Here is a 20,357-nt window from a genome sequence, read left to right as displayed (position 1 = left end):
GTTAAATTCCCTCAGGAAAATGGAAAATTCTTTAATTTTAAAGTCAAAATCACACAGTATATGCCTTTGATAACGACGGCTTTGTTTGCTTTGTTGTTTCCTGGTGCAGTGTCCTCTATGGCAATAAAATTACAGAACTTCCAAAGGGTCTATTTGAAGGACTCTTTTCTCTGCAATTGCTGTGAGTATTTTTTTAATATTTATTCTATTTTGGGATAACTCAGAAGGGTAAACATTATGAGAGATTTATGCTTGGAGAACTGGCAGGAAATCCCATGTGTAAGATCAGAGCATAATAAAAACAAATTATGTTAAAGCCAAAGGAGTTAAGGCTGTTGTAGGCCAGCTTGCCATTCATCCACAAATTTGATCATATCTTGGTCAATGTCTCAGCCTAAAATGATTAAAATGAAACTGTTCTTTTGTGTGGAATTTATAAGTGTAAAACACTTAAGATATGATACTGCCTTGCCCTGTATACAACAAATAGTACATATAAAGTTGTGTGGGAACAATAGAAGGAAAACTTGTGAGTTTTATACAGAGAAAATATGTGGTAGAAATACTATGTAATTCTCTTTCTAGTTGTACCCATGGAAGAACAAAGTTGCAGTATAGTTTCATGGATGACTTTTAATATTTTCTGACATACAATTTCTGACTGTACAATTCTTTGACTCTGTGAACTCCAGCTGCTATTTCATTTAACACTTTGGAAATTTCCATATGTTATCTTATAAAACATTTATATTTAGATTTAATACTGGGTATAAAGAAGGATTTCATGGTAATATGTTTATCAAATATTGTTGATATTTAGCAGAAAAGGCTGTGCACTTGTACTGTGAAAAGAAATTTGTGAAATAGGCCATAAAGCAACAGTGATGTTTTTGGAAGAAATTGTCCCGCAATAACTGACTTGTTGATTTAAAACTTTTTCTGAAAGAATTTAAAACTTCTTCCCACTTATTAGAAGTATTTAATGTCCAGATTTCACAGTGCAGTGATTGGCAAAATCTCTTATTAATTCAACGAAGGTGGCAAAACAGTAAGTAAATACAAAGAAAATGTAAGTTCTAGCACCACCTAGAGGTTTACATTTTGATTTTAGTAACTAATATAGTAGTGGGAGGTATGCATTCCTGTTTTCCTTTAAAGAGATTTTAATTATAAAAACATATTTCAGATTTTCAGTAAAAAAAAAAAAGAGAAATTTCTGAACTTCTGTTTATTCTGTATTTTAAAAAGTCCATAGTTTGATATACTTTGCATAGCCAATACATTTCAGTCTAAGTAAATTTCTACTTGCATAGTGAAACTTTTTATCAGAACACTGGTTTTCAAATCCACCATTCCATTCCATTTCTGGCTGGAAATGGAAAAAAAACACATTTTATTATAAAAATGTATCTAGTTGAATGACATTTTTATTTTTATTTTTTTTCTCTTGAAAAGCATGAAGCAATTGGTTTAGATTGGCTTGTTTGTTTTAACTGTAAAAGTCTGGGAGGTACAGGGAAGAAAAGGTTCCCTTTGAAGATGGAGACCAAAAAAGATCCAAGACAAATTTGGATATATTCCATGCCACCAGTTTTTACTACAACTCTGTTAATGCGGCAGCATGCTGATTAGTAACATATAATTAAAAGTGCCACTGCACATCTCTTCCAGCTAATGAACACAGTGTTCAGTTCCCTTTTTGTTTGTTTATTTATTTGGCAAAGAACTAGTTTTCCTTGAAGATACTTGATTTTTTAAGCTTGTTTCTTTGCACAGGCAAATACCACACACACACACGTTCTACCAGCGCATACAAGAAATGTGATTTTAGCTGAATAAACCCACATAAATAAACTCCAAGGTGCAAATATTTAGGAATAATTTCAGATCACCTAAATAAGATATTTCACTGAAATGTGTAATGTCACTGTCAATTAATATTTGTTACTACATCTCTAGTTCTGGTTACAAATGCACACAGAGAGTTATCTGTGAAAAATGCTGAAGCTGCAGGGACACTAGGAGAATTTTTTCAATTTTGTAATTGTCTTCCACTAAACAGATTATTGAATGCCAACAAGATCAACTGCCTGCGAGTTGATGCTTTTCAAGATCTGCATAACTTGAATCTTCTTTCTTTGTATGACAACAAGCTTCAGACCATTGCAAAAGGCACCTTCTCACCCCTGCGTGCAATTCAGACCTTGTATGTATGCTCTTGTTTATGGTTGTCTTCAGTATGACTTCATATTCTGCAATGTACTAAAAATAACAGGAACTGCTGAGACCAAAGGGAAATAATGTGTGAAATTATTATTTTTTTCTTTATGAAAGACATTTGGCTCAGAACCCATTTATCTGTGACTGCCATCTGAAGTGGCTGGCGGATTATCTTCATACAAACCCCATTGAGACCAGTGGTGCCCGTTGCACCAGCCCCCGCCGTCTGGCAAACAAAAGGATCGGCCAGATCAAAAGCAAGAAATTCCGCTGCTCAGGTAATTTTCTTAATTTGGCTGCTATTTTTCTTTTATTGGCAAAACTAGTAGTTATAGAAGTTCTAATGAAGGCACCTGGCTTTCTACGGAATTATTAAACATTGCAGAATCTTTTTTAGTTCTTTGACTGAAGGGGGGGAAATCATGGAGGTCATGGGCTAATGGATTACAGAGCATTACTATAGTTAACACATTTGGCACTATTTCTGAGTAGAATAAAATCTAACAAAAGAAATGCAATATATAATACTTCAGAATAAAATGCTAAAGTTATTCACTATAAGTATCACCAACATAAATAATTTTGTAAAATTTCCACAAGGCTCTGGAGTATGTAAAAGATCTGCAAATTTCTAGCTAAATATGGAAACATGACATATTCATTTTATACAGGGAGCTTACCTCATACTGAAATTTACTTTTTCTTTTTCTAATCTTAATCCATTTCCTTCTTACATTTTTCTAAATCCTAACTTTTGTCATATGGTATCCAGCTGTTCCAGGTGCATTTTACATTCTACAATTTATTCAGTCTCAAGTGCAAATGCCAAATGAGAACTGTTTGTTATCCGTGTTCCAGATACATTTATGACTATTCACACTTTGTTGTTTATCAGCTCTCATTGTGAATACACACTTTTTCACTTAATTATCTGTAGTTAACTGTAGTCCATACTTAATCTAATAAAACTCATTCTTTGCTTGCTGACATTCAGGTGCATCTTCTATTTTTTTCTCTTTATTTAGCTAAAGAACAGTATTTCATTCCAGGTAGGTTTGGCTCTGCAGTAAGATTGACTAACTGCAGATACTCTCTCCCTTTCCCCAAAAAAGCAAAGTTATACCTTTTAGGAAACTGATGCATGTGTTTTAACATTAGTCAATACCTGTAGCAAGACATAGTTTTCCTTTGTAGATTACTAGTAGTTTTTTTCTGAATATAAGAGCTTAGCATGCAGCTCCATTTACTTTTTTTTGTCTCACAAATTTCAACACAATCTACCAAAATTTTATCTTTACTTAAATTATTTAGAAGGTTGCACCTGCTAGTTCGTATTTCAATTGACACCTTTACTTACCTTGTACCTTGCCTTTCTGCTGCTACTGTTTTTAAAATGTAGCTCCTGAGCTGCTTTTAAACACAGGAAACCATACTACCATCAAAGAGCTAGTACAACTTTAAAAAAATAAACATTTTACAAATGAATGTTTTCTTGCCTTGTTTTCTTGCTCTACACTGGCTGCAGTTACTGCTTGCTCACCCTCCTTGTGTTTACGAAATCACAGTGGAATGCTTGGAAAAGAAAGCTGATATTCTTCATTAAAGGCATTCTGTGCTCACACGCATACAATGAATCAGAAATGCTTTCCATTAAAGAAAATACAACTTTAGAGTTGGATTCAAACAGCAATTTACACACTGCTTTAAGCTGTATTAAGTCTATAATATTTTCAAAAAGATTTACTGATGTTGGCCCTAGCTCTTTGAAATATGTTTCTTTATTTATTTTACCTTGCTTGTCAGGTGTGTGCACTGATTTCTTAATAATCATGAAAAGAAAAAATGCACTTCCATTATGTTCATAACAGATTATGAATTATTGATTGGCAAAATAAACAGGGGAATAATTAATCTGTTGATGAATTACAGTGTGTGATTTGCAAGTAGGGTTTTCTACCATACTTTAATATCTGAAAAATATCTACAATAATTGATTATGACACCAGTGCACTTGTTCTTTCAAGTACTACAGGTATATTGTCATTCTGCAGTGATCTTAATCTTTGTCTTTTAAGCTGGTATGTTTAACAGTCCTTCTACTAATGCTGTGTGATGTATCACTTAAATTTGCAGCCATCACGTGAAGTTCTTGATGCCCTTATACTTATTAGTATATGTTAGTTTGAATATGAAGAAAAGACAAAATGAAATTCAAAATAAGGCAGCAACTTGTCAGCGTTGGCAGCCGCAAAAATGTGTTTTTAAGTGGCATAAAACAGAGGGGGATTCAATTTCTCAAACCTGTAGTACTACACAATTCCTTAATGAGTAGAACAGCTGTATTCCTGCCACAGAGTGACTTCTACTCAACCTTGCCAGCACAACTTTTGTCTCTGAGTTAGAAGTGTTTCCTTGCCAGCAAATGTCTTCACAGCCTGTTTATAATACGGCCACACATGCAGTTTAGGTTTGTTTACGTACCCTTTGAAAAATGCTGTTCCTGGGGGTGGGGGGGTGGGGGGGGTGGGGAGGAAAAAAAATAATTAAATTAGAGTATTAAAAAATTAAATCAAACAGTGCTACAGACTTGCTTCTTGAAATACAGCTTCTGTGCTTTCTCTTCCTATCAGGTTGTCAGGGAGATGCTGCATAAAATTATTTTAGTTGTTGAAGAACTTGGCCCTGAATATTTTAGTTGTTTACTTTACACTGCCAGCAGTGATTTATTCTGGACACAGCAGGAAAACAAATGTATTTGTAGCCTCACTTATTGGGTATTTTAAGGTGCTAAAGACACTTCTTTATGCTTCAGTAAATACTGTAAAAATGGTAGCTTTTCTTTAAAAACGTAAATTTTTTTAATATTTATTTTAAATATGTCATTGGGAGATCTTGCTCTGCAGACACCAGGAAGTTTCAGAATTTCATTATATTAAATCAATAATTTGGAAAAACATCTTTTGTCTGCTAGCTCACAGAAATAGCCCATGTAGTTATATCATATGTGTTACTTAGACATTTACAAACACTAGATAACATAATATGTGATGACTGTTGGGGCTTTTTTCACCTCCCTTGAGGAATCTGCTTCTCCTGTGCTGCTTTGGTTTATTAAGGTTTTAAGTGGCATAGCATGTATATATGTTCAAGGGAGTAGCTTTTAAAGAATACATTCAAATCACAAGAATAATGCATGGGAGGCATTATCATCCTATACAAAATCTGTAATTAACCCCAGTCTTTTCTTCATTTTTTAATGCCACTTAAAATGATATATTCTTTCTCTCTGCTGAAGATGGTACACCTTTAACAACATCTAATCAAACTAAAGTTAAGTAGAGAAAATGAGAGCTTAGTTCTTTTTTTGTCTTAATTGGGATTACTCTGTCTTTCTTTCCTTCTTGGCTATCTTTACTTTTGCAGGAGTTCACCATTTTGGCTGTAAGTAAAGTTCAGTGTCTGAGCTAAATCACAATGTACCTCCCAGCCCTGATGCACCTTCTGCTAGTCTCAGTCTTTTCACCTTTGTCCAAGAAGAACCCACAGGTCCTTTCAGCTTCTTTGTTTTTTTATCACCCACCCTCAGTTCCTTACTGGATGTTTTCTCCTGATATGTTTAGGATGTTTTCTTTGACTGACTCTGGGAAATGGTGGAGGAAACTTTCAATGTGGTTCATCTTTTTTATACTTATTTAATCTGTGACAGTAATACTGTTACTGTGGCACTGGACATTCAGTAATAAGAATGCCATGCCATGTAAGCAAGTATTAAATTTCAAATGCTTCTGTAACTTATACCTACTCCTTCCTCTTTTCCCTTGCTCTTATCCTTGGCCTAATGGATGCAGTTTTGGTAATGTAGCGAGATTTTCTGTTGTGCTTGATCTAACCATGTGGTTGTGAGGTATGAGTAAAACATGGTTCTGTCAAGCACCATGGAACGTCACGCAGCTTTCTACAGCATGGCAAGCTGCTGAGGCTTAAGTCAGGATCACACATTTTTTAAATTAAAGCTGAAAACAGGGCTTTCAATCTTATGTGTTTGAGATGATGTGGAGTATCAGGACTATAAAAAAAAATAAAAATCACAGAGGTTAATGAAGTCCAGTCAACAACACAAATTTGTAACAAGAGAAAGAGAAAAGGTGGCATTCAGGATCTATTTATTCTTGATACAGAGAAAGAAAACAAATTCTAAAAGAATCGGTGGCATTTGTGTGATTAGCTGTAAACAAGACTAGATTGGCTGACAACATATTCAGCAGAAAGTACAGCTGTGAAAAGCTCAAGTTAATGTTATCCTGTTATGTGAAGTTGGTCACAGTTTCTTTTTCCAGCATATCTTAAGCCCCTATATTTAACCCTCTCTTGAAGCCCTTGTGTCTGTTCAGTATCACAAAATTTATCATACATTTCCCAAGTTGCCCACCCGTTATCTGCATTGCAGACATCTTTTCAACCTTCTCACAAGAATCAAATCTTATACTTTATTGACTCAGTATCTGTATTTTGACTTGGCTCTTCCACAGGCACTGAAGATTACAGATCCAAATTAAGTGGAGACTGCTTTGCAGATTTGGCTTGCCCTGAGAAATGTCGCTGTGAAGGGACCACAGTGGACTGCTCCAATCAGAAACTCAACAAAATTCCTGATCACATCCCCCAGTACACAGCAGAGTTGTAAGTTGAACTGATAATAAAGCATTATTTGCTTATGGAAAAACTAACTAAAATTTTCAAATATAAAATCACAACTTTACTTTTTTGAACAACAAAAATTAAATGTAACCTCCGTGGTGCACTTCAAAGGACAGGATATTAATAAAAATCATTTATGCGTTACTTCAGTACCATGTAACGTTAAAAACGTAGGTTAAGTAAATAAGGTAACAATTCTATGTTTCTAGTTCTCCAGTTTGAGCTGTCCACTTGGATTTTTTTGAAAAGTAATGGGGTTTATTTTGTTTTTTAACTATAAGAGCAAATAGGACATCCAGTAGCCAGAGGTCTGTCTTAAAAAGTGCTATCTAGGTGTTTAATGAAACAGAGCTGATTCTTCTTATGCAAAACACACATTATGTGTGTCAGGGAGGAGACCAAAGGAAGATAAAGCAGACAAAGAAGACAGAGCTGAGTTAAGAAGATGAGATAATAATGTAATGAACAGAGATGAGCAGAGAAGTCACAGGTTATTACTTGCTTAATAAGTGCCATAAGGGAATGATTTGTAGGCATTACAACTGACGTGGTCTTCAAGGAGGGATTGAAAGATAAAATTAAGACAGCTTTACAAGATTTTCCCATGTGCAAAGCATAGTATGAAAGGGAATGCAGAGATGCTTGAAGGATCAGCAGAAAGGCAGATGAAAGTGGCCACCACTGGCAGAGCAAAAGCAGGAGGAAATAGCTGTTTTTCCTAGGAGATTCATTTTAAAGAACAAGGCAGAATGTTGTGGGTCAAAAGAGAGTGACTTTGATTTTATGTAGTAAAGCAGAGACAGAGGTGTGGAGACAGGTGTACTGTAATCAAGTTGTGACCCACAGGGGTGAGATGAGCAACAGTATGGCACATCTCTTAAAAGACAGTCAGTCTGCATCAAAGCCACAGTACAGCAGTGAAGGTATGAAATAATGAGACCATGGTTAAGGATTTCAAATAGCTGGACAGGAATAGGGATTTGAAACTGAAACATTGTGTAAATAGAGATGTAGATTTTTGCCTGTTTATGAGCTGAGAGAAGGAGTTGATCTTAGTGAAGTTCTAATTACAAGTGGTAATTCTAGTTGTGCCAAGAATGATGGCAAATTCAGTTGAAAAAGTGGCATATGTGGCAAAAGCTAAGCTCAGCTTTTGGCCATCCTCATGTTGTTGATTTACTGTTCATAAAGTAGTGTCAGAGAAGTAAAAATTGATACACAGTCTTGGGTAAAAAGAGAGATTTCAGTGGAGAAATAAATTTTTTGTTATGCTATATTTTGAGGTAAAATTACTTGAAGAATAAAAACTGATGGAATTGGTAACAGGTTAAAGTGGAGGAAGAGATCATAAAGTAATGGTTGTAAGAATCATAGTAACTGAACCAAGAGGTGAGAAATGGAGTTGTTGAAGTGATGAGCATGAATTGTTTTGATTTTTAGCAGGATTCATGTTTAATTCTCTCTGCTCTGAAGAAGTAATAATCTTAATTTAGTATTTTAATTGTTCGGTTTCATATTCATTTATTTACATGTGGAAGTTAAACTATCAAATGTTTTCTTTCTATAATTATGATTCATACATATTAAATTCAGAAGAAACTAAATCATTAAGTCTTGTAGAGGCATGAAGCTGGTTTAATTAGCATTGATAATATACAACTGTGGGCTGTCTTAGGGGTGGTGGGTTGGCCGATGTAGATAAGGTGCAGCTGTGGCTGGTTCTGTGAAGTGGTTGAGAGCCAATGAAGAGGGAGCAGCCGAGGAAGAGAGAGGAGGAAGAAGCAGAAAGAAAAGAGGGAGAGCATGCTCTGTATGAGGAGAGACAAGGAGAAGGAGCAGAGGGACTGGCATGAAGAGTATGTTGGTATGTGATGGTACAAGACCTTGTTGCAGCCAGTTAGTTTGGAGAGTGCTGTGACAAAGTCTCATCTGTTGTGTATCCTAATTGGATCAACAAAAAAATTGTGTTTGACTACGTGATTTGTGTTTGGTTACAGTGCTTCTTTCAGAAAACATCCAGTCTTCCTTGCACATATCAGTGGATTAAAATTCCACCATTTCCCTGAAAGTGTTACAAAAGTTAATCATCTCTCTTCACTTCTGTTAAAATCTTGTACAATGGGATTTTTTACTTTCAGATGGAATCTGCCTCTTTGGTTTCTATCATTGCTTCTTTTATAATTTTGCTGTTAGAGTCCTTTTCTGTCCAGCATTTGTCCAAGTAAGATGGTCTTAAACTGTGACAAAGTCACTATTCAACCTTCTTGATGAGCTGTACAGATTGTTCTTCAAGTCTTTGGATGTAATAAAAAAATGGAATAGCCTTGCAAGTATTCTAAAGGGGATAGAGGAATTACTTCTACTTTTTTTTTTTTTTTTTTTACTTTCTCTAAAAATCCAATTGCTCTAGCTAAATACACTTTTTCTGGTATTTGCCTCACTGACGCAAAAGTTACAGCCCCTTCTCTTGTTTCCTCCTGTTATTCCTGGTCCTTGATGCACTGCCTTTGTTACTCCTCTTGGGGCTTCCCAGTCTAGCTCTAGTGCCACTCTTGTGATTTCCAGTTCACAACATTTACTGGCATATCCGAGAGCAGCTAGTTAGCCTTTTTCTTTTACCCACCACGTTTCAGATAAAGGTACTTGTTAGCATCAAATTACATTGATGCTTCTATTGCAGTGATGAGGAAGGCTAGATTATTTTCTGCAGGGTGGTGTTTGGAGCTGAGACACAGCTTGGAAATGATCAAAAGTGAGGAAAAAGGTTATTGATTGTGTAGATTGCAACAGCAATATCACATTAGAAAAAATTCTTCAGAGTGGTTTTGTTTTTTTTAAAAAAACCTGAAAATAATAATAATACAATTAGAGATAGACACTTAATTGTAAAAGGTGAACAAATTTATAAATAAGCCAAGTGCTGTTCTGTTTTTGTTTTGTCACTTGCTTACAGTCTTCCAGAAAACCAGTGAAAGTCCTAATTTGCCACTGAAGTACTTGAGATAAAGTATGACCCTGTAGATGCACCCCAGAAATAAAATATTTTTTGGGCAGCATTCTAATATATAGGAAAAATCAGGAACTATTTGATAAATCACTTAAGCCAGAGTGTCCAGGAAGAACGCTAAATAAAACCAATTTCAGTCTTATATGTTCAGGTTTTGTAATGATTACACAATAGCTGTTATAATACCAGATCCTAACAAGATAGTTTTCAAAAGCATGAATATCACTGCAGTACGTAGCCTTCCAGGAGCATTCAGCTATTGTACCAAAACATGCAAATATCTTACCCATTGTGTTAATAAAGCATGAAAAATCATCAAATAAAACAGAAGCAATATTTACACATCAACATATAATGTTGCCTTATCTTTTTGTTTTAGGAATGACATTTTATGATTCTATGATTTCAGTACTTTTCTTTGAATAAACCAGGCACAAGTATTTTTAATCGTAGAATCATCATTTAGGTTGGAAAAGACCTTTGAGGTCATCCAGTCCAACCATTAACCCAGGGCTGCCAAGTCCATGACAAAACCATGTCCCTAAGCACCACATCTACACATTCTTTAAACATCTCCAGGGAAGGTGATTCCTCCACCTCCCTGGGCAGCCGGTTGAATGCTTGACCACCACCCTTCCTGATATCGAGTCTAAACCTCCCCTGGTGTAGCTTGAGGCTCTTTCTTGTTCTGTCACTTGTTATCTGGGAGAAGAGACTGACCACCACCTGCCTGCAGCCTGCTTCCAGGTAGTTGTAGTGAGAGATTGATCTAGTGATTGACCGTTAATAACTATCATTATTGTCTTTATCAGTAAAAAGCACTGGGCTAAAAAAACATTATTGTTAAGATCCAGAAGGAAGATGCCACCACATCTGTAAATTTTCCAGTCATCTGTAATAATTTTGATTCCATTGTGTGTGGCATCACTTACTTATGGTAATAGAATGAAAACTTCTTGCACAATTAACAATTCTAGGTCTAAAGCCAGCAATCTCCAGCCATAGAAATGCCATGTGATCCATGTGGTCATTCCTCTGACCACAAACCCATAATTTGTAACTCTTGATGTCCCTTTATTTGTGGATGTGCCCTTATGATGATGCATGATTTGTGATACCACCATATACACAAAATTAGATAGAAGATGTGATTGGTGCTACAGTTCTAACAAAATACAGTACAGTGATTAACCCATGCTTCTTTTCCATCAGAAAGAAGTATGGAGAAACTTCTCAAACATTGAAAATGGAAACACATGGAAAATTCTTACAATTGTTCTGTAATATTAATAGTAGACTAGGACTATTTTAAATAAAATAAATATTCATATGCTACATATGACATTAGGTAGGACTAATAAGCATCAGAAATACAAAATTGAGGAATAACCAGCAAGTAGTTCAAGATAAAAGGCTACAGTGGTGTTATCATACATTTTAAATATGTAGGAGTTCCAGTGGGCACTGCTACAAAGTTAGCTCTAGGCTGTATGTACAGGAGTGTAGTATATAAGCTATATGAAATAACTGTTTTACTGTATGTAACTAGTAAAATATCAGCTGGAATACTGTGTCAAGGACTTTACTTTTCAAGATGGATACAGATCACTTGAAAAAAATTAAGAAACAAAAGAATCATCTAGAAAAGAAGATTCAAAGGAAAAACTGAAAAGATTGAATGCATTTGTGTGACAAACTTGAGAGAGAGACAAAGTAAATTATTTTTAATATGTACAAGGTTCTGGCAAAGAGGAAAGGATCAAATTGTTTGCCTTTTTCTATGGGGTTAGAAATGTTTGCAGTAAAGCACAGCAAGGAAGTATTATTGGAATCAATAAATGTTTTCATAAACAAGTCATTCTACTAGATGATATAGCACTTGAAAAGTATTTCAAAATGTCAGCATTTATAGAACACTTGGTGCTTCTGTTGTTGATGGACAGGGAAAAAAGGCTGTTTGCAATTAAAAGTAACTTTGTTAATTGACACTGTGCAAAAATTAATTTTATATGGTCCCGCTAAAAATCATACTAAGTCATTGAGCTGTTTTTCAAAAGTAGTAACATCTTTTGAAATTCATGTTGCTTTTATTTCAGTGTGATATACAAATGTTCCTTGTAAATCCAAAAAAATCCTCCTCTTTTCTCTTAGTTTGGTTCTGTGCTGAATCTATCATACAGCCATACCTTCAAATTTACAACCTTAATTTCCCTTCTGGCTACCATGCAGAAATAAGAAGCTTTCTTTTCTAGGTTTTTTTTTTAAACTTGTCTTGCAATAAGGCAATTCTGAAAAGCATTCTGAGTTAGAATTACGGTGAATTTCATTTCACAGTGATCTTGTCAGTCATCTCTTTTCCTTCCTATTGAAAATCTCTAAATAAAAGCAGGACAGACTCCCTTCCCTAGTAAGATGACTCCATAAAAACATACAAAGAATCTAAGAATTGTAATTTATGTTTTCTTTTCAAGAAAGGAAATAGGGAATACTGGGTCAGTGCAGACATTTTTTGAAATACAGATGGTCCCCTAACCTAGCAGTTGCTAGAGATATACTGTCCTGTAACAGCCTTGATACCTGGGCAGGAAAGATCACTATCCAGCTAGTATTTGTTGCTTATTGTATATCTTCTTGTAGTGTTAAAAATCAGCATTTAATGCTTCCTTACCTAATATATTTGTGTTGTTGTGGTCTGAAGATAAACTATGATCAGAGAAGTGTTTTTAAATTCTTGGGAAGACCTATGCAGTGTTTTTTAGTCTCTATTAAAAAGAAGCATTGAGCATAAAGTAATTATTTCATTCCTGTAAATAGTGTTCTGTGAGCATCTCCAGATGTCTGGCAGACCCCACCTGATATCCTTTAAAGAACAGTGAACTAATCTTCAGTGGTTTATACATACTACTTAAAGATTTTTATTTATAAGTTGCCATGGAATCCTTCTTTAGTTACATTTTTGGTTTTCTTCCCTTAAAAGAAAAATTAAAAACATCTTCTTATATTCCTCTGCAACTTGAGTTAGATGATATTTTTTGATCTGGTTTTGATTTTGTATGTTCTATGTATGCCTAAGTTTAACTAATGAGAATGTTCACTCCCAGATATTATCAGAATTAGAAATGTCAGTATATGTGGAATTGTTCTTCAATTACCAGTTAAGCACCAGCAATTCAGTTAAATCAGTGTGAAAAGTTCACCTAGTGTGCAACATTCTGTACCAGTGCCTGAGTATGGTTTTCTGAAATTGATGTCATTTCTTGTAGGCGATTAAATAACAATGAATTTTCAGTCCTGGAAGCTACTGGAATCTTTAAGAAACTTCCTCAGCTGCGTAAAATGTAAGTGCAACTTCCGTGACCTTGTCTATTCAGATAGCGTGTTAGGTCCTTGCTGTGTTTCTCCACCTTTTTTAGTTCTTACCTATAAAAGATTCAGTATATTCTAATGAAAATCAAGAATGGGTTTAAATTAATCACTGAGGTAGGTCAGAGTTGGCAGCTCTTCTCTGTGGGACTAGGCATGTCAGCAACAACTTCTCATGGTATTATAGCTCAGGCACCTTCACTGCAGTGTCCAGCCAGCTGGCCTGTTATTCAGCCACAGCAGGGAGCTCACAGTGTAAGCTGCTCAAAAAAAGGTTCCAGTAATCTTTTTTAACTTCCTGTACTACTCCCTAACGAAGCAATTTTACCTTTTTCAGCACAGGCTTTGATTCTGTGCTTCATTAAATTGTCATTAGATGAGGGAAATACCAAGATTAAATGACTGAGAAAAAAATGGTTTGATAGCTCATCCATGTAAGTCCATGTTCACCGTTCGTGTTCTAACAGGAGTTTATAATTCTTACCAGTTGCAGTTGTTACTAAAAATAAATCTGTGAAAAGCTTTTCTTTTGCCTATATAAAAGGCATTTTTAAGGGTAGATCATTTAGACTTAGTGACTCAGTCTTTTCAGGATACATCCAAACATAAATAGTAAGTGAAGAAAAATACAAGTAAAACTAGGTAAGATTAGTGAAAATGACACACTGCTTTGTAGTCACCAAGTTAGTATCATTTGTAAAATATCAGTCTATGTTACTAGTGACCAAAATCTCAAGGGGAGTATTAGTATTACTTAAACTGTTGTTAGCCTTATCTGGATCTTTAATGGCAGCTGTCAAGATCACAATTACTTAAATTGTTATTGCCATTATTTTTTTTTTTAGTTAATAGATAAAGATTTTTTTAAAAAAACAAAACATAACACACAAAAAAACACCAAAAATTAACTGCTTTTGACCTATCCACTTGACTACACCTTGACACTTCAGATTGGGCTGAGATACTTAATGAAAGAATGTAGAAGTGTCTGGCACAGCAGTGCTGTGCTGCTCTATGGTAGATACCCAGTTTTCTGCATTCCTCAAGTATCTCAGATTAGCACGTTTTACAGCTACAGAGCACCTCTGAAATAAATAGCATACCTGATGTTCCATGCTTACACGTGTGCACACACATACAGCAGCTCTTCATATTTAGGGAAAAATGGGTAAAAGGGAATATAATGTCAGTAATTATATATTTTCAGGCTATAAAGGTAACTTAATAAACTTTCTATGTCATCTAAGTTTAGTTTGCCACTTTTTAGTTGAGGGAGTGTTCAGGATGAAAGAAAGAAAAGGAAGTATATTAATCAGTCTCAGTGTAGCTGTCTGCTAGAATTCCCAAGAGCTTTGAAATCTGGATAATTGAGGAGGGACAAAATTGAGAAAATGTTAATGAGAAGTTAATGCTTTTAATAATACAGCTCTATAACTTCCTAATATAGTTATCAATTGTTACAACATTCTTCAGTTCAGAGAATAATACAGTGACTGGTTAAGCGTGACTGGAAAGCAGTGAGGTAGTGATGTTACAGAGAAACCAATGCGAATTAATTCTGTATTTCTGTGGAGCTCATATTTCTTTCTGGAGGTTCAAATAGGTGCAAAGGACTTTCTGCAAAGACAACACTGAAAAATTGGGGCCTAAATATTTAATTGATTTGATGGTTCATCAGTAATAAAGCATGTGTATGCACTACATCATTGATTAGCTATGCAACATTAATTTTCAAAATATCCCTGAGAAGCAGGTGAAGTAGTATGCTTGTTACGCCAGGAACACATAAGATTTTAGGAAACTAAGGGCTTCACATGGATAAGCCAGCTGAGATGAGAGATAATGAGTTTCTTGCTTCTAGTCTTCTGCAGCACCTTACAGCAGACTGAGCAGCTCCACTGTGAAACTAAGTGACAGTTATGATTGTGGATGTTGCCTACCTAGATTTTAGTAAAGCCTTTAACACCATTTCCCACGGTATTTCCTACAGAAACTGGCTACCCATGGCCTAGATAGGTGTATGCTTTACTGGATAAAGAACTGGCTGGATGGCCAAGCCCAAAGAGTGGTGGTTAATGGAGTTACAACCAGTTGGTGGGCCGGTCACAATTGGTGTTCCCCAGGGCTCAGTACTGGGGCCAGTTCTGTTTAATATCTTTATCAGCAATCTGGGATTGAGTACACCCTCAGTAAGTTTGCAGATGACACTAAGTACAGGGAGAGTGTTGATCTGCTTGAGGGTAGGCTGGCTCTGCAGAGGGATCTGGACAGGGTGGATTGATGTGCCAAGGCCAATTGTATGAGGTTCAACAAGAAGTGCCAGGTTCTGCACTTGGGTCACAACAGCCCCACGCAGCACTACAGACTGGGGGCAGAGTGACTGGAAAGCTGCCTGGTGGGAAAGAACCTGAGAGTGCTGCTGGATGTGAGCCAGCAGTGTGCTCGGGTGGCCAAGAAGACCAACAGCATCCTGGCTTGTATCCAAAACAGTGTGGCCAGCAGGACATGGGAAGTGATCGTCCCCCTGTACTCGGCACCGGTGAGACTGCTGCTCGAGTACTTTGTTCAGTTTCGGGCCCCTCACTTCAAGAGGGATGTAGAGGTGCTGGAGCATGTGCAGAGAAGGGCAACGGGGCTGGCGAAGGGTCTGAAGCACAAGTCTTATGAGGAGCAGCTGAGGGAACTGGGGTTGGTTAGCCTGGAGAAAAGGAGGCTCCCCTGAGATCTTACTGCTTTCTGCAACTACCTGAAAGTTGTTGCAGGCAGGTGGGGGTAGATCTCTTCTCTGAAGTAACAAGCAATAGGATAAGAGGAAACGGCCAGGGGAGGTTTAGATTGGATATTAGAAAAAATTTCTTCACCGGAAGGGTTATCAAGCACTGAAACAGACTGTCCAGGGAAGTAGTGAAGTCGCCATCGCTGGAGATATTTATAAGATGGCTAGTTGTGGTGCTTAGGGACATGGTTTAGTGGTGGACTTGGCACTACTAGGTTAATGGTTGGACTGGATGATCTTAAAGGTCCTTTCCAACCTAAATGATTCTATGATTCTGTGATTGTATCCTTCATCACAGGCGAGGTGTACATTAAATTACAGCTAGTCTAGAGATGAGTGATCAGCACTCAAGATTAAGCCACAACTCCTTGGTTTCTGTGTCTTAGATAACGGCAACTGTTCATTCTGGCAAGTGTATGCATTTTTATTCTAACAAAGAGTATCTTTCTTGATTTGAACCATTAAAATGCTTTTCTAGAAGTTACATTAAATAATGTTTGATTTTCTTCTCAACACAATTAATTCCATCAAATAAAATGGTTTTAGCTTCACTTCATTTTGTCTCAGTGCATTTTTAAGAGCTTTTGAAAAATCACTAGTGTATTATTACATTGGTTAGTGTGTAGGTTTGTATTTCTGTAATATATATATTTTTATGAAACAAACAAAACAAGGCAAGAATACCATGAAAAATCTTTAAGAAAATGTGTGTTGTGTATGTATGCTTTTGTATGCATCGTACAGATACTACACATTTGGGATGTAATTTCTGTGTTCCAACTAAAATCCATAAATACTACATATTTTGGCAGTATTTTAGGTCATTTCCCCACATTTTGATCTGCTTTGCATGCAAATTGCAGATAAATACACGATGTTACTTATAAACCTTTCTTTTTAAGTAGTGTCATAAATGATTAACATTTCATGTACTGTTTACATTCACACGTTTCATTTACATATGCTGCTGTTTATACTTTTTTCTTATATTTGTGTCTACCAAGATGAAATAAAGACGTTGGAGTGGTTAGTTATGCTGGTACTCATACAGTATCATTTTTTATTAATTCATCTAATAATGCTACAAGGACTGGAGACGTGAAAAAAAATGTAGTCACTGACAATATTCAAAATTATGAAAAGTTGTTCTTTTTTGGCAGCCAGCATGGACTGGGAAATTGCCGTTATTTTAAAATATCTCCAAAGATTGCTTTAAAAATCCTTAGTTCTTTGCAAGGCATTAAGTTTTGCTTTTATTGGTTTGAAGTTGAATAACATACTTGTTGCTTTTACACAATGACTCAGTATCTTGAAATCTATGCAGTCTACAGCATTTAACAGATAATTTGGGTATTTAAAAATGTAAACATGGTTTTCTCTGTTTCTGTTACTGTGTAATAGAAACCTGAGCAATAACAAGATTACAGATATTGAAGAAGGAGCATTTGATGGAGCCTCTGGTGTGAATGAACTATTGCTCACTAGCAACCGCTTGGAAAGTGTTCGACACAAAATGTTCAAAGGACTAGAGAGTCTTAAAACACTGTAAGTATGATTGTTTTGGTATTTTTATTCTTCCTTTCTGGCAGGTATTTTTTTAAGTAACATTGTGTCTGTCCTAAAATATTTTTTTTGGAAGATTAGGTATGGATTATTCAAGTATATCTTAGGTTTTGTTCCTATTTTACAAAAAGTGATAACACATTTTCTGAATTCATTAATTATTAATTACGGATATAATGTAGCTGAATTTTTTTCGTTGTGGTTACTTGACTACAGAAATTACGAATCCTCTAAAATGATGAAGCGGTTGAGGATAGGTAAACATCCAAGTGCAGAAACAGAAAAGGGAATAATAGTCTGTTTCAAAGTAACTGAATTGTGCACAGAAATTACACTTTTTACATAATGGAGTCTGATTCAGTTCAGGTCAACCATTGCTGGGAATTTTGCTAGAGGAAAAGGGATTCTGGTGGATATTGAGATGTAGGAAATTATTCTCTCCTAAGTATTTTAATGTTATTTCAACAGTAAAGGGAGGAGTAAAAGCACTATAGCTTGAACTCATTTAATTCTTTCCACTCAAAAAAAGATGTTTATACAACCTGCAGCTTTTTAGCCTTCTTCAGGGAACCTGTCTTTCTGATCAGCAAAGCCCAGCAAAGATTAAATGGTCTTTGGGGTCTCAGCTGTCCATAGATATTAAGTATTTTTAATGAACCAGGCCTATAATTTCTAACTTTGTATTTAAAGCTGCTAAAATTTTTAGAAGCAGCTATTCTTAGACAAGAGCTAGGGGAAAAATATTAATTTATTGATTGACAGATAGGAGAACAGCAAACTTCAAAGCTTGTAAGCTTTACAGAAATATGAGATTTTAGAATAGGTGTTTCATGCTTAGTATTCTGAAATTTTTACTAAACCTAAGAGGCATGCTGATGAGGAGTCAGGATAGCCTGATTTCATTTAACTGAAATGCTTGAGAATGTAGTAGAAGTGGTTTCTAGAATTTATCTTAAGAAAATTCAGGTCAGAGGGACCTCAGGAGGAGGAGGAGGTCAGCTGGTACAAGCTTCTGCTCCATGTAAATAGCAGTTCTGAGGTTATTAGGCTTGGAAACATGAGGAGGGGCTGCACTGTGTCTCCGATTTGAGGAATTTCAATCAATTTATTTGTCAATTAAAAGACTCATAATCACTGTTTCTAGTATTGAAAGAAAAAAAAAAAAAGCGCACAAATACTTAAAGTAAACACCCCTTGCCTCTGTGAACCCTACCCTACCCATCCTTCTGTTTTCCAGTCTCCTCTACACACATCGCGCTCAGTCCCCTCGGTGAGGGGACAGGCGGCACAGGATCACTGCACGTGGTCCCTCCACCAGATGCAGTCCCTTTGGAGTCATACCTCTGGGCCCTTGCTTGGGTTGCCACTTCAGCTCCAACCCCTGCTTGGGCTAAGCTAAGAAATTCTGATCCTTCCTTTCTCAGGATGCTGAGGAGCAACCGCGTGAGCTGTGTGGGAAACGACAGCTTCACAGGCCTGAGCTCAGTCCGCCTGCTCTCACTGTATGACAACCAGATCACCACCGTGGCACCTGGCTCCTTCGATACACTGCATTCCCTTTCTACATTGTAAGTCACCTTCATGTTTTACCGTAACTAAATTTAAACCTCTAATCTCCAAATTTAGACCTGATGACATTTCTGTTGATGGTTTAATATATAGTTTCACAACATGAGGTAAAGATAAGGGAAAAAAGAGTTTGTAGGCAGATTTTTGAGAAAGTTTATTTTTGGACTATCTTGAACACATGAAGACTATGTTTTCATGGTGCCCTTTGATTCAGCATTGGACTGCCTTCCAGAAGTGCCTGAGAAGGCAGGAAAAAAGTCCTGCTCATGTCCGTGTCACCCCCAGCCCTGCCCCAGCCCAGAAGCCCACTGATCACAACTGGCTGAATCACCATGTTTTCTGTCTTTCTGCCCTGTGCTGGCCAATTATTATCTTAAATTTCCTCGGCCTACTTAGGATCTTAATTCACACATGTTTTATAATGAAGCTTTAGTCTCATTTCCTATCAAAAGTATCCTTTTTTTTTATTTAGAACAGTAGAACCATAGAATCATTTACGTTGGAAAAGACCTTTGATATCATCAAGTCCAACTGTTAACCCAGGACTGCCAATTCCACCACTAAACCGTGTCCTTAAGGACTGTTGATAAATGATGGAATTACATATTTAAATATGTAATTTAAGGGAAGGGAAAACGGTGAGCAAAGCTGCCACTCAGTTTAATGAATAAATGCTTTTTGTAGGTAGCATCATTCAAGAAAGTACTTAATCCACTTTTTATATCAAAAGTGACACTTTGCACCAAGTGACTAATTTGTGCATATTAAGGATGACATGTTTATAAATAATGGAATTGTCGATAGGTTTGTGCTGAAGTAAGGAGATGCCAAAAGTACTGAGACTTCTGGAAGTAAATTCATTTTTATAACTGGCATGTAATCAACTTAGCTGTCACTTCAGGTAGGAAACTTATTCTCTGGAGCAAATAAAAGATGGAAATCTTGAGATGACAAATTAATGGAATAGCTGTTGTCAGGTTAAAGCTAATAATGTAAAGTAATCTGCCTTCATCTCTATATGAAATTATTGTGTTATCAGTACAGAGTGGCTTGACAACAAGTTAGGTCTTTGACAGTTTTAAATTATTCCTAAACGAGTTTTATCAAGATTCACCACATAGAGCTTAAATTATAGCTTTCACCTATGGTTTGTACATAGTA

At 36.1% G+C, this 20,357-nt stretch overlaps 1 protein-coding gene across 13 annotated transcripts in view; it reads left to right on the top strand.

The window, feature by feature from the left end:
* The window catches only part of SLIT2 (slit guidance ligand 2), a 266,328-nt gene that overhangs the window by 192,518 nt on the left and 53,453 nt on the right, over window positions 1-20,357 (top strand). For 5 of the 13 annotated variants that reach the window (XM_080371347.1, XM_080371335.1, XM_080371343.1 and 2 more), the window contains exons 12-20: window positions 110-181; window positions 2,063-2,206; window positions 2,335-2,498; window positions 3,246-3,269; window positions 5,644-5,661; window positions 6,750-6,900; window positions 13,189-13,263; window positions 17,466-17,609; window positions 19,052-19,195. In XM_080371347.1, coding sequence (XP_080227473.1) covers window positions 110-181; window positions 2,063-2,206; window positions 2,335-2,498; window positions 3,246-3,269; window positions 5,644-5,661; window positions 6,750-6,900; window positions 13,189-13,263; window positions 17,466-17,609; window positions 19,052-19,195 — 936 coding nt within the window. The remainder of the gene's footprint in view (window positions 1-109; window positions 182-2,062; window positions 2,207-2,334; window positions 2,499-3,245; window positions 3,270-5,643; window positions 5,662-6,749; window positions 6,901-13,188; window positions 13,264-17,465; window positions 17,610-19,051; window positions 19,196-20,357) is intronic. The other 8 variants (XM_080371344.1, XM_080371336.1, XM_080371338.1 and 5 more) reach the window with 3 other exon arrangements.

The sequence above is a fragment of the Falco punctatus genome (genome assembly GCF_963210335.1).
Source record: "Falco punctatus genome assembly, chromosome: 1".
In the NCBI taxonomy this organism is placed as follows: Eukaryota; Metazoa; Chordata; class Aves; order Falconiformes; family Falconidae; genus Falco; species Falco punctatus.
Note: the sequence above shows the minus strand (reverse complement) of the source record. Positions and strands in the feature narration are given on the sequence as shown.